Source organism: Pelecanus crispus, chromosome 2 (assembly GCF_030463565.1).
Source record: "Pelecanus crispus isolate bPelCri1 chromosome 2, bPelCri1.pri, whole genome shotgun sequence".
Classification (NCBI taxonomy): domain Eukaryota; kingdom Metazoa; phylum Chordata; class Aves; order Pelecaniformes; family Pelecanidae; genus Pelecanus; species Pelecanus crispus.
Genome location: NC_134644.1, coordinates 51,993,792 through 52,018,061, shown reverse-complemented (window position 1 = coordinate 52,018,061; position 24,270 = coordinate 51,993,792). Strand labels below are relative to the sequence as shown.

The following is a 24,270-nucleotide window of genomic DNA, read 5'->3' as shown; positions in this document are numbered from 1 at the left end:
TCACAGGAAAAGACATATATAAATAATACAATACATAGCTCGGAAAGTCTCGAGGAACTGTTATGTCTTCTGTGGTTCATAATCTGACAAAAGTTCTTCAGAATTTAGCTGTACTGTTATAACTTAGTAGAACAGCACTGAAATGAGGAACCTTAGTGTTAGCCCAGAAAATACAAATAGTCTGCTTTGTTTGTGTAAATGAAAGAAGGCTCAAGAGGAAAACCCATATGCACCAATTCTGTAAATGCACAGTGAAAAGCCATGCTCACAGAAGGGTCAGTGCAGCATGGAAGTGATCTTTCAGGAGTGGATCTTGTGACATAAGGTGGAGCTTAAAGGAGCAGCTTTGAGGTATATCTAACTGGAACTACAGGTGACCAAAAACAATAGGAAGGAGCAATGGTGAGTCTTCACTTTTGTAAAATACTTCGTAGTGCTTTCACTCATCAGGATTCCTTCTTTTCCTCTACTTCTAACAGCTCATCAAGGAATTCCACAACTTCACCCTAGAAAGGATTAAATTTAAAAGAAATAAGTTAACCCTCTGCTGCAAAATCAGTGGAAAATTTTAACCATTTTAATCAAAGCATAAACTGTAATAATAGGTGTCTAAATATTTTTAACACCCTTCATACAGAAGCTAGCACAACAAGCCTATAAAATGCAAGTAAATGGCCCATATAGGGGTAGCAGAAGTACTTGCAGTGACATACAGACCTTAAAAGAAGGAAATGTTACACTTCACAGTAAATCCTCTTGTACTTTTTCAGGTATTTAAATAGATAATGAAATCCTCAAACTTAGAAAGTTGAGGCATAAGAGTTTAAAGCACCTGTTAAATTACGAAATTGTTAAAATACCATAAAACATTAAAGAATTTTAGAAAGCTTAAAAATTCAAAGCAAAAGTGTTTTGTAGAACTGTAATTTTGACTTTGCATCTGTCTGCTCTAACTGTTTATGTCCTCTGTTACACCCTTCAACACGCACCTTCTCTATTTTCAACCACAGATCTTCACATGACATGCTTCAATGCAGCAAAAATGTAAAGAACGAGAGATACTAGAAAGTTTTCCATCCTGGAAACAAATACATTTGGTCTAGATTCAGACCAGAAAATATATATTTACAAGCTCCACTCTGCCAATACAGGGTACCAACACAACATAACGATCCAACTTTCTTTATTTAAATTACTCCTGATGTAGTTGTATGTCATATACTGTAGTCAAATGTCTTCCTGCAGTCACGCCTGAGTACTTTGGGGTGATACAGCCCCACTAGCTGGAATTCACTGCCTTGTCAACCAAGCTACAGCAACTGAGCTAAAACCCGTTGTAATCACTTTCAGCCCAAGGTAACACCTTCAGTAGTGAAAAACAAGTAGCAAACAGCAAATGTGCAGCAGCATCTCAGACCGCTCAAAACTGACTGTAGCAGCCCACCTGCTGGCACCCTCAGAAATACCAGTATTTTCCAGTTTGCCTTCCATGCACAGTTCAGAAACAACACTACCTGAGATGGGAGACCCCGTGGGAATACCTGTGCATATTTACTTTTTTTGATACAACTCAAATACTGAGCTGTAAGAGAGATGTGGATGGTCAACATTACATTTCCAACCTTTTATTCTAATAACTAAAATGTTCCGTTAAACCGTTTTATCTGCATTTTTTTAAAACTTTCCTGCCCTTCTTTTCTTGACATAAACCTATGTTCTAAAAAGGTCTTAAGATGGCATGTAGTTTTTTTTCAAAACAGATAGTCACTTTCTGATAGAAAAATATTCTGCTGGAAAATCAGATCAGCTCTTACTCACTTTCATGTTTAAAATAATGAGAATTTATAACAGTTATGTTGAAAGCAAGTCATCCTTGCATGGATGCTCATTCTCCCTCTTCCCTTCACCCCCCATTCCAAGTCTCTGTGAACTGTATTAGGCTTCTGAGTCTGCTCGATGAAGACTGCAAACAGTATTTTACAATCCTAATTAAATTTTAAGCACACTTTTGCCTAGAAAGGCATTCCTTAGGAAGACAGCACCTTCCAGACACATGCAGTTTGAGACTCAAAGTTTTACAGTTTTCTGTTCTGGTGAGGAAAGGGCATTAAAACTTCTGTCAGTGAAAATTATAAGAGGAAATAGAGAATTTTTGTCTATTTTGAATACAACAATTGTCTTATGGATATGGTGATTAAAAATGTTAACATCACATTTTTCAGAAGTGTGATTAGCCAGGAGAGAAATAATGAGAACAAAGCAAACAAAACTAAAAGCAGGAAGAAAGCTGGCTGAAATAACTGCTGCTCTTGTTCCCTGCTTCACAGTTCCATCTTAAAAGACTGTTGCGTTTTTGCAACTGTGAAGTGGTTTTAGCAAGTCCTGAAGGATGGCAATTTATTTTGCTTTGAATTTGTTCAAAACATCTAAGTATCCAATTCAATAAAAACACAAGAAAAAATGCCAGTGCTTTCATATTCCCTACTTGTCTTCCTGGTTGCAGGAAATCTGGCAATTGGAAAACAGGAATTCAACATTTCTGCACGTTTTCCTTTGTTAGAAGTATTCTGATTGCCTAAGGAGCCCAATCGTGGGAGGAACTCAATACCACTTCATAAATGCACATGAAGAAAATAGCCACTAGGTCCAACAATCACTATGCAAGCAGTTGAAAGGTACAGAAAGAGAGGCATAGAGGACTTCAGGTCAAGTTTTATAGCACAGCTGCTAAAACTGTGGGCACAAGCATTTGGGGTGCCTCTTGAAGGACTGCAGACAGGCAGGTCCCATTAACTGTGAACAGAGTTATGAGACTGGGAATACAGGTGTCTACTACAGCGGTCCCAGATCTAATTTAGACTGATTCTTTTACACCTCTGGATCATAGTTTAATGAAAGAATAACATACATAAAAAAGGATTTCTCTCCTCGGCCTACTTGCAAAGACAATCCTCAAAAGGTAAGAGTCTGAGAGGTAGGGTGAAAGGCATAAGCATCTATTCTATGATTCTATGGTCTGACTGGATGACCCAGAATTAAGTATAAGGAAGACATGAGGATTTTAGTATTGTACCTTTGGTAACTCAACCATATGGGAACTTAATTCAATTCATATTATCGTCATACTCATCAGTAAGGTAGGGTATTTCAGAAGACAAAGAAGATCGAGACAGAATTCAGTTTTTTTTTCTTCTGGTACATTTTCAAATCCAGAAACCCATAAGAAGCCCAAGTTTTAAATGGAAAAGGATATTTAAAAGCAACAGTATTTGAAAAAAAATTGACTGAAATCTGAAATCTCCAGTGCGTGAAATTGATGTCTAAAGGAAAGTATGACAGAAACTAATGAGAAGTACTGGGGAGTAAGAGAGGTTGAATTATGGCAAAAATACAAAAAAGTTGCCAAAACAATATACATACAGAAAATATGCTGTAATGCAACTGAGTAATTGCCTGGATGTTGGTTATTTTTGAAAAGGCAAAAACTCCAGATTACAGTTAAAGACAAACAAAACTATAGTTAAAATATTTTTGCCTGCGCCTTCACGGTCAGAATGTAAAACATTTGCAAGTTGTCCATACTGTGGCTGGCAGCCTAATGAAAAGGTGATAATGCTACATCAGAAGAGCTGATCACATTGTCACACTAGCGGCTATGACCAGATTGATCACTGTCCTTGCCCCATTAGCACTCATTTGATACCGCATCAGGCATTTTGCATGACTGAAGTCAGCAAATATTTCACAGGTGTTCATTCCAGGGAAAAAGCCTCCTGCCTGCTGATACCTAATAACTTCATGCTGGCCTGCAGACCTGGAGTCTGAAAATGATTCTCTGATATCATTTAAGCATTCAGTGTGACAGAGTTCCTCCTGTTATCTGGTATGCTCTTTGGCTCCTACCTACCTTAATAGGAAGGACAGCAAATTTTACATGCAAAGCCAGCTGCAAACCCGTAATTCTTTCTGCTGCTAGCTACTAGAGGGGACAACAGCCACCCGGTTCTAATGTGGGTTACATAAATAACGCTGCTCAGACACAGTGCTGATGTAAATCAGAGTTGAGCAATATACGGCCCAAACCGTGATGTAGCTGTCTGGCTGCTAGGTAGTAAATCAGTATGTGAAGTCTGACTAAGCTCGGGGAAGAGACGGGTTTGCCGCCAGACCAGTACATGCCTGATAGTTAGGCAGCCAACAACTGGAAAGTACGCACATGTGGACTGCTTGATCAGCCGCAGTGAAGCACATCCTCATTAGCAAGCTGGCCCTCGGTCCACAGTCGCTGCCTCCTGGTTTGCACTGTACACGCTGCAGGTACAACAGCTCGCCTGGCACCCCGCGATCACCTCCCTCCCTGTGCTACCAACCTCTTCCCTCTCCCAATCCAGGGACAGTCAGTGGAAAGTGACAGCAAGGATGTACGGGAAAAGATGGGACAGGTATAGTGTGAAATATGGGAGGCATGATACCGAACAGCAGCAGGGGAATGCTCCCAAACTGGTGTGAGTGGTAGGAAGCATCAGAGAAGCTGATCTGATCAAGTGGAGCCTCTAATTCTCTGTCAGATATGCAAACTGAGCACCTTTGGCTTAGATTAACAACTGAACAGAGGCACAAACAGAAAGAACAAGTTTTGTACCACAGTAAGTAATTCAAGAAGGTTTTACAGAGGGTACATGAGTAGGTGGATTATAATAAAAAATAATTCTAAAACAGAGTTCTTGGTCAATTCTGAATAAGCTAACCCAGGTTAGTGAGATTGGTGCATCATTTTAAGTGAAGCTAGAGCATTTGAAAAAATAAGTCCCAAAAAGGAGAAAAATGCAGAACTCCTCACTTATTACCACAAGCTGAGTGTCCAAGACCAAGGTCCACATTGGGCCAGGGATTGTTGCCGGCCATTCCTTATGCAATATTAAATGCTGCATTCACACACACAAAACACCGGCTTTTAGAAGAAACATCTGTACTTTGGAGACTCCTAGCCAGCTATTAAAATGAACAGCAAAGAGGAAAAGCTACCAATATATGGCTCAGTTATGGCCCACTTGAAACGGACGGACCAACACCAACTTTTCTTTCGACAGCAGCATTTAAAAATAGTAGCAACCAGTAGCAGCTATACTGCTCCCTGACAGACCCAGACACTTTGCCTTTGGTTGCTAAGACTAAGTATTGCCTTCTGCATAGCAAATATTAATAATAAATAATCCGGAAAGGCGGATGTCCTGTTGGGAGTCTGCTATAGACCACCCAACCAGGATGTAGAGGTAGATGAGGCATTCTATAAACGGCTGGCAGAAGTCCCACAATCGCTAGCCCTTGTTCTTGTGGGGGACTTCAACTTGCCAGACATCTGCTGGAAATACCACACAGCAGAGAGGCAGCAGTCTTGGAAGTTCCTAGAGTATGTGGGGGACAACTTTCTAATGCAGCTGGTAAGCGAGCCTACCAGGGGAAGTGCCCCGCTTGACCTGCTGTTTACCAACAGAGAAGGGCTTGTGGGAAATGTCGAGGTCAGAGGCCGTCTCGGGCTTAGCGACCACGACATGATAAAGTTCTCAATTTTGAGTGATGCTAAGCGGAGGGGCAGCAAAACTATTACCATGGACTTCCGGAGGGCAGACTTTGGCCTCTTCAGGACCCTGGTTGGGAAAGTCCCTTGGGAGGCGGTCCTGAAGGGCAAAGGGGTCCAGGAAGGCTGGGCCCTCTTCAAGAAGGAAGTCTTAAGGGCGCAGGAGCGGGCTGTCCCCGTGTGTCGTAAGACCAACCGGCGGGGAAATCGACCGGCCTGGCTGAATAGGGAGCTTTTGCGGGGACTCAGGGAAAAAAGGAGAGTCTACCACCTTTGGAAGAAGGGGCGGGCAACTCAGGAGGTGTACAGGGATCTTGTTAGGTCCTGCAGGGAGGAAATTAGAAAGGCAAAAGCCCAGCTAGAACTCAATCTGGCCAGTGCTGTAAAAGACAATAAAAAATGCTTTTATAAGTACATCAGCAATAAAAGGAGAGCCAAGGAGGATCTCCACTCTTTGCTGGATGTGGGGGGGAACATTGTCACCGAGGACAAGGAAAAGGCTGAGGTACTTAACGCCTTCTTTGCCTCTGTGTATAACAGCCAGACCGGTCATCCCCAGGGTACTCAGGCCCCTGAGCTAGAGGATAGGGATGGGGACCAGAATGGAGCCCACATAGTCCAGGAGGAAGCAGTTAATGACCTGCTACGCCACCTGGATGCTCACAAGTCTATGGGGCCAGATGGGATCCACCCGAGAGTACTGAGGGAGCTGGCGGAGGAGCTTGCCAAGCCACTCTCCATCATCTATCAGCAGTCCTGGTTAACAGGGGAGGTCCCTGATGACTGGAGGCTTGCCAATGTGACGCCCATCTACAAGAAGGGCCGGAAGGAGGACCCGGGGAACTACAGGCCTGTCAGCCTGACCTCGGTGCCGGGGAAGATTATGGAGAGGTTCATATTGAGCGAACTCCACAGGCAAGTACAGGTCAACCAGGGGATCAGACCCAGCCAGCATGGGTTCACGAAAGGCAGGTCCTGCTTGACCAACCTGATCTCCTTCTATGACCTGGTGACCCGCCTGGTAGATGATGGAAAGGCTGTGGATGTCATCTACCTGGACTTTAGCAAAGCTTTTGACACCGTCTTGCATAATATCCTCCTCGGGAAGCTGGCAGCTCACGGCTTGGACAGGCATACTCTTTGCTGGGTAAAGAACTGGTTGGGTGGCCGAGCCCAGAGAGTAGTGGTAAATGGTGTTAAGTCCAGTTGGCAGCCGGTCACGAGTGGTGTTCCCCAGGGCTCTGTTTTAGGGCCAGCCTTGTTCAATATCTTTATCAATGATCTGGATGAGGGGATCGAGTGTGCCCTCAGTAAGTTTGCAGACGACACCAAATTGGGTGGGAGTATCAATCTGCTGGAGGGTAGGATGGCCCTGCAGAGGGACCTGGACAGGCTGGACCGATGGGCCGTGGCCAACTGTATGAGGTTCAACAAGGCCAAGTGCTGGGTCCTGCACTTCGGTCACAACAACCCCATGCAATGCTACAGGCTTGGGGAGGAGTGGCTGGAAAGCTGCCTGGCCAAAAAGGATCTGGGGGTGTTGGTAGATAGCCGGCTGAACATGAGCCAGCAGTGTGCCCAGGTGGCCAAGAAGGCCAACAGCATCCTGGCTTGTATCAGGAATGCTGTGGCCAGCAGGAGCAGGGAGGTGATTGTCCCCCTGTACTCGGCGCTGGTGAGGCCGCACCTCGAATACTGTGTCCAGTTTTGGGCCCCTCAATACAAGAAAGACATTGAGGTGCTGGAGCGTGTTCAGAGAAGGGCAACAAGGCTGGTGAAGGGTCTGGAGAACAAGTCTTATGAGGAGCAGCTGAGGGAAGTGGGGTTGTTTAGCCTAGAGAAGAGGAGGCTGAGGGGAGACCTTATTGCTCTCTACAACTACCTGAAAGGAGGTAGTAGTGAGGTGGGTGTTGGTCTCTTCTCCCAAGTAGCTAGCGATAGGACGAGAGGAAATGGGCTCAAGCTGCGCCAGGGGAGGTTTAGACTGGAAATTAGGAAAAATTTCTTTACGGAAAGGGTGGTCAAGCATTGGAACAGGCTGCCCAGAGAGGTGGTGGAGTCACCATCCCTGGAATTGTTCAAAAAACGGGTAGATGTGGCACTTCGGGATATGGTTTAGTCTAGTCTGCCCTTGATTGGTTTAGGTGGGCTTGGTAGTGTAGGTTAATGGTTGGACTGGATGATCTTAAAGGTCTTTTCCAACCTAGACGATTCTATGATTCTATGATTCTATGATTCTAACTGCCCTGGTAACTAATTTGAGTAACTAATGGGAGTAGTGACAAGGAGTTAGTTCATGAAAACCAGCAGATTTTGTTCAAGGACAAATAACCATCTTCTTGCAAGAGAGAAGACAAAGGTTTGATATGGCCGATGGTGGAGGATACATGCTCCGCAGGCCTGATAGAGCCTGCAAGCGCATACCACACAGCGCACTGGCCAGTGATATTTTGTGGGGGAACGACATTATTTTGGGATAACAGTAAAGGATGTGTCAATGGGTGGCTCAGCCTGAAAGGTTTATTCAGCATTTGACCAAGAAAATGTTCCTTCATCTAACCTTCAGTTAAAACACGCGAGTTCACTGTAACCACCTCAAAGCCCTCCCAGATCCTCCACGAGCAGTACAGACCAGGCTGGACATTCCTTGCATTCTAGCAGGGGAAAAAAAAAAATCCCTCAATTCTTTGTGCAGAAAAATTATTTGGCCCTTAACTTGTTTATTTTTCAGATGCTTAGTCCACAGTGTGACCCACTGTCACATGCTTTTAGGGGTTTTTTTTTTTAAATATTAAAAGAGCTTAGTTGTTCTTTAAATGTATGCTAACTTCTTTTCTCAAATATTTTTCCATGTCATTTTTAATGATATATTCTGAACATGTAACTGTTCTCTTCCCATATACTATGGGAGATTGCAGTAGACTGCAGTTATTACAATAGTATTTTACAGTAATCCAATAAATGTGCTTTCCTCTTAACATTTTTATAATGCCTATAAAACATGAGTCAACCCAGTTTCAGAACAACTTCAACACTGCTTCCATTGCACTGAAAACAGAAGCCTTCTAGTGGCTTTGTTTCTGAGCTCTGCTTATGCTCTCTTGGCTGCTTTATGCTGCACACAGAAGCTTAAGAAAATCTGGACAGGTAAAAATTCCTCCTAATGTCAGTACCTGCAGCTTGGGGACATCCTGCCATTTAAGTCCAACCATGCTTGCAGCTTCCCATGGTAGGTGGTTTAAATGGAAGGAGGAACACCTTTAACCAAGATACACATCCGATGGTAAAGAAGCAAGAAGGGAAAGCAGGAACGTTCTGGAGAGCCAGCCACATGGGCAGTTATCTCCACTAGGAAATGATTATGAAAAAATACTTTCTTTTTTCTTTAAAGAAATGTATGTTGAACAGGGACCATAACAATGCCAATAAGCTGCCAGCTCTCTCTGAAATAGATGCCACCCTCTTCCCGGTGTAGCCGTGCTATTGTAGCCGTGTTGGTCCGAGGTTGGAGGCAAGGCAAGTTTTACGGGTCTGCATTTACAACTTGCCGTTACGAGCGCACTTGTAGAAATCATTTGAACATATGCAAAAGCAAGTTAATAAAGCTGAAAATATGTTGTTAGCGATTTCTGAACAGAAAAACAGTCTGAATTCAGACTATTATTTGCTATCAGTAGTCCACTGGGCCCTCTTGGTTTGATGCTATTCCGTACGTTCTCTTTCCACCAGTCATATTAGTTCAACACTTATTCTCCTTTGCATCACACTTAGGAATAGAGCATTTGAATTTCAGTTACTACACAAATGGACACACATTATATACAAATAAAAAGAACGAGATGCGAAAAAAGTGGGTCAAAACTGCCAACAGTTTTTCACCTACTGAGTAAGTACTGAAAGAAAAATCACATTGTAGGATCATCCTAGCCAAATACTTGTGGTTCTTATGTAATTTAGAACAGTTAAGTAGCTAGCCCTGAAAAAAAATTCCTCAAGAACACTGATTTTATGGGCCAGAAACATGTCTCATACAATTAGTGTAGTGCTGAAGTTATATCTACACTAGCTGAGTATCTGGCTCTTAACGGCATTTCAGTTTGCTGTTTAAATCTGTGCAATACTAGGAGTTATATGTATTATAGCCTTTATGCATTACACATATGAACAGAAATCAAGAAGCTTGACTATCCATGGCCAAGTAAGATGACAACACTGTAATGTTCTTTTAACTTCACCGTGGAAAACTGTAAGGATATTTAATAATAATTACTTCTAAGAAAAAGTAATTTGTAGCTAGTTGGCGCTAATATTCTCTGTCACCTCTACTGTGTTAAATGTTTGAACTAGAGTTTTTCATTTCCTTGTGGAAAAACATTAATAAAGTAACACGAACAGGACAGTATTTCTTGTAGTGACATATGCAAAAATCATTACTGCATGTTCCAGCCTCTGCAATTACTGCAATGTATTATTGGAAGAAGCCACATGTTCTCACTCAGTTTGCTAATGGGATTTAAAAAGACACATGGATGATCTGGGATACAGGAGCACTCACAAGTCTGAATAAAGTGAGATTCTCCACTTGGGAATAATGACATATTCACACAGGAAGAGATCCTTTTGCCACACCAATCCTTTTGCTTCACTCAAGGACGAAGAATGATTTTTTCTGCAGATTATTTTATGGGCTTTTTTGGCCCACAAGCAACTTCACAGACAGCAAACATGGACCACAGAAACTCACAAGAGGTATGGCCTATGGCCCAAGAAGCACATGGTTTAAATAAACAGCGTGCATTAAAAAGAGAGGTTGCCTCCGTCCTTAACTATTTTTAATAAAGCTTTTGCTGTAACACCTTATCTGGGTGTTTCATCAGTTTTCAGCATTCCTATAGAATAAATTTTTCTATCCGTGCCAGGAGAAATATTAAAAAAAAATTCCACTTACGCTACCAGGTCCTGCCCATAGAGCAGAAACTGCAAGGTAGCGATTTTACCTTTGTGCTATTCCTGCTCTGTCTGGACTTCCTGGAAGGCTCCTGCAGCCAAAGAGAAGTTCTGGTAGCCAGGGATTTATGAGTTCACTAGCAAAGGCCAGAGCCAAGCCAGAGGCATGGACAGCCTCCATCCCTCCCAGGTTCTTCTGCTCTAGTAAGCGAGGGCACAGAAGCCCTTCAGCTTTTCCTCGGGAGAGGAGAATGATAACTTTCCTAATACTATGAGAGTGTGGGGTAGGGATACCTGTGGCATGACCAGGCCCAGTAATTTTGGTTGTTTAACCCAAACATATAATCCAGTGTAATGTGACTTCCTTGACGCTTCCCCAAAAGTTTAATTGACATTTCCACTGTACTTCCCTCCTGCAGATTGCAAGGTCATTTATAATTGCACTGGTGAAATGGGCTACAGGAATGAATGCCAGCAAATGAATGCTTGTTTATTCTACACACTGTGCTTGAGGCTGAAGATTGTTTCTCTAATCCTTTCTTGTAACAACATACAGGGAGAGCTGTCACAACGGACTGCTTCTCCCCTTCCTTAATTACTCATCCCTGTGTTTTGAAGCAGCAGATGTGAAAGAAGGAAAAAATTACAAATTAAGTTATGCCTAACATAAGAAAACATTATGGGCAAAGCACAAACCAACAAGGGAATATAAAAAAGTGCTCAAGTATTTCCCACCCTGATGAAAATCCGTACAGACTAGTCCTCATCTAAACTTAACCTTATAACAAGCTTATTAAACTGTCTTTCACAGAGTTTTATCACAATGGAAAGTCTTCCTAAAGTCTGGTAACCTTGCAATGGAATTTTACATATAGAGATGTTTTCAGGTCACTAGCCTACTGAAGGCAGCACAGGTATGTTATTACTTCTCCAACATAAAATATTAACTCTCCCTATGTGCTGGATAACATAAAAATTGCAAAGGTGATTTCATTTTTTGACATTAGCCATCTTTCTTTTTTCTAACTAAAAAAGACCTCAGCAGTGCTCATTACAAGTACCCTGCCCCATGCCATAACTGAACATAGCTCTTTCCCAATGCCAGCAACAAACTATTCCATCATTTGAAGATTTTTTTAAACCTTTAAATGAAAGGTTCTGAAAACAAAGCAAAACAAAAGGCAATCCAAAGCCTCCATGATTTATACTTTAATTTCAGCTGTGGGAGACAAAGAAATGCCCTTTCAACAATTTAACTACTTTTCTTGCACAAAAAATCCACTTCACATATTTCCAGTCTAATAGTAGTCATTATATGTTATTTGGCCATGAATTCTAACCATTTAAGAAGCAAGACTGGGTGACCAAAATGTTACTGTGCAGAAAAAAATAACAGATAACAAGACTTCCTTTTGACAAAAATTACAAATTAGGTCATTACTTCTAGACAAAATTATAAGGATCTTTAAATCTAATATAAACAACATTTCAGAAAAAAAAACAACAGAAAAACATTTGGTTTAAATATATATACTACTTCTCTGCCCCCTGGTGTTATAGCTTGCAAAGTGGATTTTCTTTTTTTGTGGGCTGAGTGCATTATATTTACCTTTGTGTTACTACTGCCTGTATTTTTTTAAATGGTATGTGATGTTCTTTGGGTTTGTTTCTTATATTCCATTTACAAAAGAAAAATGTATGATAAATTGGTCATGGTTACAAGAAAATTTTTGCATATTAGCTAAATCCTGGAATTCCATCTATGTATCATCTTCACTTTAATGCAATTGCTGGGTTTTTTGACCACGATTTCCTTTATAGAAAACTCACCTCATCATCATCCATCAGATGTTCCTTTGCGAATTCATACATTTCCAACTGGAGTGTGGTTATGTTGTGGTATCGAACTGCCTCCTATAAAAAAACCCAGAGTTTCTTTAGGGTAGCAAGACAGGGGAGTGTCATCACATGTCACCTGAAACTATTCCAGTGAGGTCAGACCCATACTTAGGAGAAAGGAGATCCCAGGGGGGCGGTTTTTAAAATGTTTAAGAAAGGAAACAGCAGAACAGCAAGCAGCATATCCAATGTCTTCTGTGGCTCTTTCTAAGCACTGGCTCCATCGGTGTGAGAAGAACAAAGCACTCTCCTCTCTCATGTTTCAAAGCATTGGCGAGTATGAGAATAAGGAATGAGACTGCCAGAGCTGAGCAGCAGCCTGTGCCTGCATTCCAGCGGGCTTTGGAGTGAGAAAGCCTCTGTCTCCCTGTGCGCTGGCGTATGGCGGCAGGCAGTTCTGGGAAAAAGAGACGCTAAGCTATTTTGCGTGATAATGACTCACCACCCCAGCCCGAGACTGGGCTAGGGAAATTCTGCATGGTCACCCACCTGTCCCTCCTCACTTCCCCGGCTGTTTGCCTGGACAGCACAGGTTAGCTCAGTCACCTACTCTCGTATTTGTGAATACCATCAATAATCTACTTTGATCATCCCGTTTAACTCTTTTTGGGGAGGAAAACAGGAGACTTCCTCCTTCACAAGAACATCTAAAGCTTAATGCCAGAGCCAAATGCTGCTGTCACCCCACTACCACTTTGTGAAAATAAACCAGAGGCATTATGGTTTTCATGGCAAGTGATTAGGACAGCAAGCAACTTCTGTTCATAGTTACACGGATCAAAGTACAAGAAAATACAGCTGTATGCATTTAATATTTTATATTTAAAAATTAAATTATCTGTAGTCCCCAGCTCCTGAGAAGTTATCAATGAAACATTCAGAGTTAATGTGTAGGGCCTTGTTCCGTCTTTTCTGCACGTGTATGCCAAATCTGTCTGTGGTTTGCAGTTTTATACTTTTGCTACCCCTCACTCCCACCACCGTCAAACATTGTCTCCCAATATGGCTATAAAGCACAGTTTTGTTCCCCAAAGCAGTGACAAAGGAGTGGTCCCTTTCCCCTGTGAGCTCAGACTCACTCCTGCTGACTGAAAGAACCAAATGCATTTTTGCTGTCTTCTGTCTCAGTGGGCCCTGCAGGGCAGATGTGGATTTCCAGTGTGCAGGTAAGGTGTGTTGCACATAACTCAAGAGCTGTCCACAACCAAAAAACACTTAACTCAAATGGAGTGGTATTTTTGACTTGAGCTGGCTGGCCTGAGAGGATGGAAAACGTAATTACCAAATCAGTGCAACCTACAAGGTGCGTATGTGAACTGCTCTGCAGTATTGCTACACGTAAAGCCAGTCACGTAAGCACTATATATATGTACTGAGCTTAATGCAGCATTAAGAATCAGGGGATATGCCTTTGGGCCAGTACAGGTCTCGGTGACTGAGATGTCTGAAGAAGCAACGTGGGAAAGGCAACTGGAACACTACCCTGTGGGATGCCTGCTGTTGCTTCAGCTAGGTTAACTTAAATGACTCTTCCACAGGGAAGTTGTGCCATAAGAGATAGAGGAGGCACTAGATTTAATTTATGGAACATGTATTGCTAATGACTAACTACTTGTACAACACATACCACTGATGCCTAAGGAGTCAGGTGTCACAAAGCAGTTAATTCAGTTGCATGACATAAATCCTGGTAACAAGAAATGACAGAAAATCCAACTTGATTATCATAGTCCAGGCTGCAGGACTCCAGAAACACAGCAAAGATATTATTACATGTAAAATTTCCTTGGACATGGAAATTTAAGAACAGCAAAGAAACCCATTTTTAGAGTCATTTGTCAAAGCCAGATCACAATTATTGCTGGATGGACTGATGTTTACTGTGGGTTCTTTGCAGCAAGCATTCTAACTGAGCTAATTAGGTGCATAATGGCTGTAAGCCTTTTCCCATCATCATCCACCCAACTATGTTCTAAATTGAGTAAGTGGAAAGTGAGTTTAGCTGGGGTTATCATATCTGGACACATTCCAATGTACACAGAACCTGAAATAACGAGCAGGTGGGCAACTACATGTTGGCAAATAATAAGTCATTGACAAAAGCCCTAATGTCCCTGGAGTGATCTTTTCATCAGGAGATTTCAGGGGCCAGCTGCTTTATTTATCAAGGTAGATAAAGATACAAATATACATAAGTGGCCGACAAGTATCAGCATGAATTTACTCATCATCATATCATATCATGTTATATCTTATTGTAGTATATGTCAACACAAAGGGAGGAACTATAATGAGATTCACTGTCTACATTTCACAGTACATCTCTGTGTACAACTTTCTGTATGGTGTTAATAAAACAGTATGTGTTTTAACTCCAGAACCAATAGATAACCTCCATTTTCACAAACTCTAACCCAGAGAGATTCAGGGAAATACCTGAATTTGTCTAGAATGCATTTTAAGTAATTCACCTACCGATCTGGGCTGAAAATCCTCTTCTTTAAGTCCCCATTTGTCTTTGTGGTACTGATAATAGACCATGTTCTGTTTCATTACTTCATCTTTCTGGTCAAACAGAAGGTAACTAGCAGCACAAGAAGCTGCATTCTTCATGTCATTCACTAATTAATAAACACACACACACACACACAAAAAAAATCGAGATAAGGTAAATTAACAAATTCCTGCTATTATCTAAGCTCTGAAAAACTCAGATAGAAACAGGACCCATTTTCTACCTCTCCACGAGCTACACAGAAAAAAAAAAATGCTTCCCAGAAAGGATATGCTATTTTTGTGTTCTGAAACAGGTAAGGCCATGATTCAGAAATGGGGACTTACCTCTGATAGTTTTCCATGGAAATCCTAACCAAATGTCCCTCCCAGGTATCCCAGTATCAGTGAGGTATCAGCCCACAGCTTGGTGATCTCCACTGGGGCATTTATTAAAACAACAACAACAACAACAACAAACTACCCCCCACATACACTTCTTTGTACTAGAATTGACAAAGAGGGAAGAGTCAATGTGTAAAATGTGTAGTCAAACAACATAAGCAAAAGTCATTAATAGCTTGATTCTACATGGCTGGATGTGTCTCCCCTTTGGGGCTGGAGCCTGCAGGAATAGCTGTAAGGGCTATCTGTGTTCTTTATAGTGCAGGTAGTTCCTCAAGAAACCACAAAATTCACTGAATGATTTACCTATCAAATGTGTAATCACTGAGCACCAGAACACTACAATTTCTGTTAAGTGGTCCCCTTTTTCTTCAAAACCCATTTAGTCCCATGTGCCCCATTCTAACAAGATTATAAGAATCTACTAGGAAAAAGCGAATGGTAAGAAATACTCTGAGTTTGTCTGTGGAAGAAATTCTGAATAGTAAATTGAAAAATGAGTATTTATTCAATAGAATAAGTGGTGTTATGTTAAATGTGTTGCCTTGAAGTCACAATCTTTCTTCTCTCTTAACTGAATGAGTTAAGAATGTTAGGAAGAAAATTCTTGTTAGAGCTATACATTCAGCTGCTTAACAACCATGTGGGTCTGACAACTTGACCACCATGGCTTTTTGGCACAAATCATGTTTTTTTGTACACAGGTGTACAAAATAGGTCTGTGTCATTGCATGTGTTCCAATATATAGGTGTCCTGGTTTCAGCTGGGATAGAATTAATTTTCTTCCTAGTAGCTGGTACAGTGCTGTGTTTTCAATTTAGTTTGAGAAAGAAGTTAATAACACACTGATGTTTTAGTTGTTGCTAAGTACTGCTTACACTAGTCAGGGACTTTTTAGGTTCCCATGCTCTGCCAGGTGCACAAGAAGCTGGGAGGGATCATAGCAAGGACAGCTGACCCAAACTGACCAAAGGGATATTCCATACATACCATATAACATCATGCTCAGTATATAAACTGGAGGGAGTTGGCCAGGGAGCAGCAATCACTGCTTGGGGACTGGCTGAGCATCAGTCAGCAGGTTAGTGAGCAATTGCATTGTGCATCACTTGTTTTGTATATTCTTTTATCATTATTATTATTATTACTTTCTCTTCCTCTGCTGTCCTATTAAACTGCCTTTATCTCAACCCATAGGTTTTACCTTTTTTTTTTCCCCGATTGTCTCCCCCATCCCACTGGGGGGATTGGGTGAGTGAGCAGCCGCGTGGTGCTTAGTTGCCGACTGGGGTTAAACCACGACAATAGGAAATGGCTGACACTGTTTACCTTAATATGTTATATTATGAGTGACTTCAGAAAGGCAGAAGAGTTGGTGTATCATTTAAACAGCTAAAATACATTTGATTAACATTTATCATTTATATGAAACTCTGAAAAGTGTAAGCAACTTGTGCTGGCAGTAGGTATCGTATAAAGAATGAAGGGCAGTGATGGATCAGATCACACTTAACTCTGTAACTGCGTCATTTTTCCAACACCCAAGTGGAGACCAGTTACAACCGTGCATAACTTAAAACAGGGGCCTGCCCTGGGCAAAATCCAGACCATGTGGGACTTAACGTTCAGCAATTTATCTTGTCATGGACAATTTTATGAGCACGGGCTCTATACATAACATTTATCTTCCATGTCTGTTACCCTACAGTTATACTGGGAGAAAAAGACGCCAGGCAGCTCAGACTTTCTGTCCCAGAACAGGTTAAAATGCAGATTCTGGAGGCCACTATTTACGCTCTAAAGCATTATAACCAGAGGGCAAAGATTATGAATGGAAACTGTCCCACATAATCCCAATGTTATTTAAGCACATTAAATCACTACTTACATTTATAATAAGCAAACTGCAAGTAATGGTACATGGTGGCCACAAATTTCTCAACAACAAAGCCTCCTATAATGGGTGTCAGATTACTCTCGCACTGCACTTTGCATGCAAGGACTTCAATATAATGATCTAGAAGGAAGAAAGCAACAACACAAGATATGGATAGCGCACAGTGAATTGTTATAATCCCTCCCATTAGCTACCCATTAAAATTTGGTCTTATAATGCTCTCCTGGGTCCTGTGCATCTGGATCTTGCTGCTTGGAAGTACTGAGCATGTACAACTCCATCTGAAATACATATGAAGTACTGGTACTCAGCCCTTCTGAGAAAATCAGTGTGGTCTGGACAAAGCTGCAATTCCAGAAAACTAAGCAGTTATGTTTCACTGACCCCTACAGGCAGTCTGTGGTGGTAGGTTTTATATAGAGTGTTAACGGAGTATCGCATTATTTCATAACTGTGAACTTAACAGTACTATTTTTTAAAAAATTTTGAGAGCCTTTGCAATTCCATTAAATTATTGCATGAATAAGGTCTGCATGCTGCTAAGTACAACTGCGTCACAGAGAAATACAGCAGGTGATTGGAAAATAAACCTCCAGAGAGGGCTGCATTTTATGCCTGCAGTTTGGATGTTCTAAAAGAGAAGACAGACACGAAGATGCTGCTCACTACAGAACAACTTTCAGCTAGAAAAGTTTAAGTTCACAAGCTTACGTGGTCTACAAAAGGTTGGTACAATGAGATAGGACTAGAGGTTATCTTATCTTCAAGAAAATACATTCTGAGAAGGCCTTCCATCAAAGAATTACAAGGGTTTTCAGGCTGTATCACAGACACCACCACCAAACAGAAATATTGTAAAGCCTTAGTTTCCCTGTTAGCCACATTTGGCAGGTGAAAGCAAGTTATCTAAGCTTGTGTAGCAAGTCTCTGACCAAGGCAAAAGAACGGAAAGGCCTCTTCTGTTGTTTTCATCTCTGACAACTCCTAACAATAGCCTGCAATAGCTATTCCACGTCAGCTGTACTGGTGGATACCAGTTCCTCACTGTGCGACAGTGTGGAGCTGCTCTTATACTTTACATTTATGTATCAATGTATTTCACAGAAGTTTCCCTCCACCAGCACATCTGATGGCTTCAGGACAAAAAGTTGGGCTGGTTTTCCTTCTGGCAACTTAGAAATTCCATTGCATTTTTCATGTTTTTAAGTTTGTTGAGAAAACATGCAAGCGTTCCCCACGCAACTATTGTCAACAACACTGAGTCCAAAGCACTGGAGAAATGACTTGTTTCTTTTGCTTCCAAAGAGCATAGATGAAATGTGGATGTGTCATTTTGACAGCACTCAAAGAGGTGGTATCTCTTTTTCTTTGCAAAGCAATGGATTATTTTTTTTAAGCTACGCACCAAAGAGAAAGAAATCTTATCTGCTAGCAAAACTCTGCTGTAGGAAAGATGAAAAAAGGCAACAGAAACTTGTCATGTTTATGAGAAAGGAGATACATATCACCAGGCATATACAACCCACAAAGCAGATTTTGAAGGCAGGCTAACCACTGAGCTTCAAAGTCAGCCAAACTGATACTGAAATTATGGTCAAGAGACCTGCCTGGATAACTATTGCTAGCCAGATGGATGGAGTAGTTGTTATTACTTACACATCCATTTTATTCTGACACACAACTTCCACATTAATGTAAGAACTCTGTTCTGATTTGCTGACAGGCCTCATTCATGTTACTGAAAAGAAGAAAAAAGTAAACCAGATTTCAAGCAGTTTTCCGTGAATAAACTCAGACTGGCCCAAACTGTGCAGGGGGCACCATGTGCATTTCACATTTCACACTGCAAACTGAGGAACAGGACTTTGGTAGCCAGTCCTAAAGATCAACTGAAATGGCGCTTTGGAGACATTTTTGCTTACTGTTTCCTAACCACTCACCTGCAATGGAGAGATAGAAGTCTTTAAAATCTTTGATCTCTCGGGAGCCTTCACAGGCTGCTGTACAGTCATCATAGGCTTTGAAGAAGTCAGGAAGGGCCAGTTCCATGTCCGAGATGGATGTTCTCCAGTTGTCACCGTTGTATGCTCTCACAGCCCTGACAAAGAGATTCTGAAAAATTGGCAGGACTGAAAAGCAGCAGTAACTGATCTGTGGAAAGCTGCGTGTAAACTCAAAACCAGTAAGTGATGTATATCTGGATTACTACGTAAACTGTTATGCAATGAAGATGAGGACAACAAATACAGATGACTAATGGATTTCCTAGAGAGCAGAGCACGTAATTCCATTTCAGATCAACAGAAAAACTTGCTGGACAGAGGGAACGGTGTGAGTCTAAAGCACAGGTTTTGATAAAGATTTTCAATGGAATGTTTAACCCCAAACGTCAGAGTTATTTTAAGCTGTGCTGCTACAGCACTTGTGCATTTGAATAACTCTATGCACCTGCTTAGCTGCAGTAGTGATCTGCATGTAGTAGCTTTCAGGTGTGGCACTGTCTATGCGCTACTGTGACTTATGGAACAGTGAAAAGCACAAGAGGTGAGAACTACTGAAAGCGTCAAGAAGGCAAAACAGAGATGATGGAGGAAGACAGCAAGAGGGACAGAAGAGTAAGAACTGAGAACACATAAGCAAATGAGATCCTTGAATCTCACCCAGCAAGAGGAGTAATAGAACAGTTCCAAAAGACCAGACTGAGTAAAAAGCATACCTCATAAGGTTTTGTCTCCAAGTCTTTAATATGCTCCTCAGCATCAGGTATGGTCTTATAGTAGGCCATATTTCTTTGCATCATTTCATCATCTGGATGCTTCAGAAGAAACGTGTGAGCTGCTGCAATAGCTTTTGGAAGGTTATTAGCCTAAACAGGGATAGGGAAAAGAGGAAGCAGGGAAAAAAGGTTAATTGGAAAAAAACCTGCAAAGTTTTTCAGTTTTTGTCAATGAACTTTCCTGCAGCCTCTATATTCCTAAAAACTTACTTCTGCTGAAACCACAGTCTCAGCAGACACAACAGTACAGTAAAACTGATAGAATTCTTCCCAGTTTTATCACTAGTTGCATCACTAGGAACATTTCATTGTTTTTTTAATTATATTTTAAAAATCAATTATTGGTGCAAATAGCATAGTTTTTTTCCCTTCCCCCTCCCCTGTTCATAAAGCTGACAAGGCACAAGAGTATTCTCTTGCTGCTGTGTGGGATTAATGTCCCAGCAATTACTGATGCTAACCTATGGATACTGGGCAGAAGTCATCACTGACCATGTTTACATGGTGTTTATGTCGCTTATTTGCCTAGCAGCACAGAATTCAATATTACAATAATGTATCTTCCTGATGGCATTACGAAGTTACAGCAAACAGAGGGGACTTACTCAGTAACTGTGTCCTAAGGTACTAGGTAATTTTCTGTACCCATTTTAAACCTAACTTTAAACCCCGTTGGAGATACTTTGTGAAACGTGTATTCCTCATGTACAACTGCATGTGCCAAATAGGCATGTACTTCTGTGTGCATGCATTTACAGTTTTTATTTTATAGATATACCTGTATTTTTATAAACTATATAGTATATGTACACATATTTAGGAAGAGTGAGAGAGAAAGTAAGTCTTAAGCATTTGTGAAGTGTTAAAGACTTTTCCCTTGTAAGCCAAGAGCCATATCAACCCATTCAGCATACTGATGTGTAGGTGATACAGTCCCGCCTCCCATCTGAAATAGCTTATGGATGTGTACGTATAAAATTATGAGCAAGAATCACAAGCACATATGCACATGCACTCTTCTGTTTGCATCTACAAAACCGTACCCTTTCATTTCAGAAAGAAACTTGAGAGATGACCACATCAAAGAAAGACTTCAGCCCTAACATGAGCTCTTGCTGCTGTACCGCTGTAAGTGGCCCGGCACTGGAACTCTGCCAGCTGCCTTTCCTGGCTGTCCCAAAACTATGCGCTTCCAGTCAGCCCAGACAGTGCTAAACGCAAAGGGAAATCTCAGCTGCACTTTCGTCAAATGCCTGGTTTCTTTTGTGCTTTATGCTTTGACCTTGTTTCTTGGTAGGCTGACAGGTCTCTCATTTTTGCTTAGTCCATAATTCACTCTTGGTTTCAATTTTCACCACTTTAAAAAAAAAAGAAAAAAGAAAAAAAAAAAAAAGTTTTGTAGAAACACATTTCTATTTGGACTCAGTGGCTATGAGAAAGCTCCCTCCAGAGGAGCAAGCAGCAGCGCAGAAACATCTCCCAGGATCAAAGACGTGGCAAAATTTCACTGTTGAACCCAACTGAATAAACACATGGTCACTCTAAAAAATGACATATAGCATTTCCCTCTGCCTTCTTCCTATATTATAAATGCTGGTGGCGGGGTGGGGGAAGTGATATTCCTTTCTTCAGAAAACCACCAGCCAGGAAAAAAGTCCTTTGTACAACAGCAGTCTGTACCTCTACAAGACCCATTCAGACTCCCCAAGTGAGTGATAAGAGCTCAGAGCTGGACTACAATCTAGTAAGAAAGACAATAGAAACAACTGACACTAAAGGCAAAAACACGAAACTGCACCGCTCAAACCGACTGCAAATGTGATTGAAAAACAGTTTAAAGGGAGGGGGGGGGGGGGGATTTCTCCAATTTCCCTCTCACATTCCTACCTGCCAGTTACTTAACTGTATCAGAAACAGTAAGCAGGAATGATTTTTGCTGTGATGCACACATTGCAAACTTTGTACGTACCACAAAGGGGGAATGAATAGTTAAAGTAAGACAAGAAATGGAAACATTTGTGGTGATGTCATTTTGGTATCCGTATATGGCTTTGGGAATGTGAGGAGTGCCTGCCCACTCTGTTATTCAAAATAAATGTCCCCTCTTTGATACCTTCTGTTCTGTGTGTGCAGAGGCTTTAATGCATAAAGTTAAGTTCTTCTGTATGGTCTTAGGGATGGCTTTACATGCACAGAATTTTGCCAGTGTGATTCTCTGCAGGTGGATACTGTTCCTGTTTTATGAGAACATATTTCCCTGCATCTGTTTGTGTAATTTGGGAAAACCATTGAATATTTTCATGAGAAAACAGCACTCCTACAAATAAGACACAGCAGAAGTTAAGATCTGTGTTTTCAAGCAGCAAACTCAAAAAGAATGCACAAGCATACAACCCTATGTAATGTATACAGGGATATGTGGGGAGTGAGTCCATAAAACAGAAAACAATGTAACCAAAAAGTTCAGCTTGCTTTCTCCCCCTCCATACGTCCCATTTGTTTGAAATGCAAGTATTTGCAGTATCTGAAGGGATGTCATGAGGGATGGACCTTGATTTAGAGAACAGAAGATGAAGATGAGGAGGGGGGAGAAAATTGTCAGTTAGATCCTGGACAGAAGAATGACAAGAAGCTAGAAAAACGGGATGAAATCTGTTAGGAGAGGTGTGTCCCCCCAGTCTTGGCTGACCCAAGAGCACAAAGTAAATACCTTTCCAGGGCTAGCATCAGCATCACACTTCAGCAGCCAATTTTCGCTTTATTCCTTCCCATGGCTGTAACAAAACTGGAGTTTTGCACGCATCAGGCTATCTGCAAGTCACAGGCTAGGGGCTGCTGCACTTGAAAGAACTGGACTAGGAGAGAGCAAGTGAGGAAGATGGACACACTGACGGAGAGAAAGCAGTGAAGAGTGCTTGCAATAGCAGAGTGGTGACATGGAGGGAATGAAAAAGGTTTCAGAGAAGGTTAGAAGAAAGTAAGGTGAATGGAAAGATGAGAGGGGCAGGGGTAGGAACCGCACAACTACAGGAGAAGGAGGCAGGGTCCAGTGGCTGGGAGTTTGGGAAGAACTGGAGGGGCTAATCGAGGGGACGTGCTGGATGATTTGTGGAAAAACTGGTGCAGAGCGAGCTGGATGGTACTACGTGGGCAAGCAGTGGGGAAGACAAGGCACAGGGTGGTCCCAGCGCGGGCCACACGAGGTGGGTGGGAGGATGCGGCCGAAAGACTTGACAGGGAGAAGATGATGATGTGCAGGGTGGGCAGCCCGGGAGGGCAGGGACTGGGGGGCCCGACCATGAGGTGGGAGAAATGGAAGTGGGGCGGATACGAATTGGCAGCTAAATTGGTGTGGAGGAGGTGACGGGGAACGAGGCTTCGGCCCAGCGTAACCAGCTTGGAGGACCTGGCGGGAGGTCGGCACGGCGGGAGGCTTTTCGCGCATGTGGCGCGCGGGGCACAGGAGTCCATCGAGGCTGTGCAGGGACACGCCACGCTGTCCCCCTCCGCCGCGACACCTTCGGGGTGTCGCCGACAGGCACGCTCGGCTCGGCTGGAGGGTGACACTGCGCCAGGCAAGGCCCAGGGGGGAGCCGAGGCAAGGCAGGGCAGCGAGATGGGACGGGAGGGGAGGAGGGATGAAGGGCCGGGCCTCACCTTGAAGTAGGCGAACTGCAGGTACTTGTAGGGCTCACGGCGCTGGAAGTCCTCGAGCAGGTCGCGGCCGGGCTGGGCCTGGCGGAAGGCGGGCAGCCCCTGCTTGCAGCGCCGCAGGCACTGGGCCCGCCGCAGCACCCCGGCCAGGAGGCGCAGCTCGGCCAGCTCTCCCCCGGCGGCGGGGGCGGCGGCGGCGGCGGGGGGGGGCTGCCCGGCGGTGCTGCAGTTGCGGTGGCAGAAGGCCTCGCTGTCCCGCAGCAGGCGGTAGAGCCGCATGCTGACCTCCAGGTAGTTGACGCTCTCGGGCCAGTTCTCGGTGCTGTACTGGTCCAGGCCGTAGCGGTAGGCGGACTCCAGCGGCATCAGCTCGTCCCGCGGGAAGCTGCGGAAGCTGTAGCGCTCGTACTGCGCCCCCGCCGCCGCCACCAGCGCCGCCAGCGCCAGCCACATGGCTGCGCCTCCGGCCGCCGCCCGGCCACCACGTCGCCGACACGGGGAGAGGGGAGCGGCGGGGCCGGGGGAAGGCTCGGCTGGCGGGGCGGGGGAAGCCGCTCCGGCCCCGCCCCGGGGAGGCCGCGGGAAGGCGGTGGTGGGGAAAGCGGGGCCGGGGGGGGGCT

At 43.0% G+C, this 24,270-nt stretch overlaps 1 protein-coding gene across 1 annotated transcript; it reads right to left on the bottom strand.

The window, feature by feature from the left end:
* Positions 1-446: 446 nt before the first annotated feature.
* On the bottom strand, positions 447-24,103 carry CRTAP (cartilage associated protein). The gene is made up of 7 exons (XM_075705011.1): positions 23,654-24,103; positions 19,937-20,086; positions 19,161-19,332; positions 17,212-17,340; positions 14,900-15,045; positions 12,356-12,439; positions 447-506 (listed from the first exon to the last, which is right to left on the bottom strand). Exons 1-7 carry the CDS (start codon positions 24,101-24,103, stop codon positions 447-449), a joined length of 1,191 nt encoding a protein of 396 aa, XP_075561126.1.
* Positions 24,104-24,270: the final 167 nt, after the last annotated feature.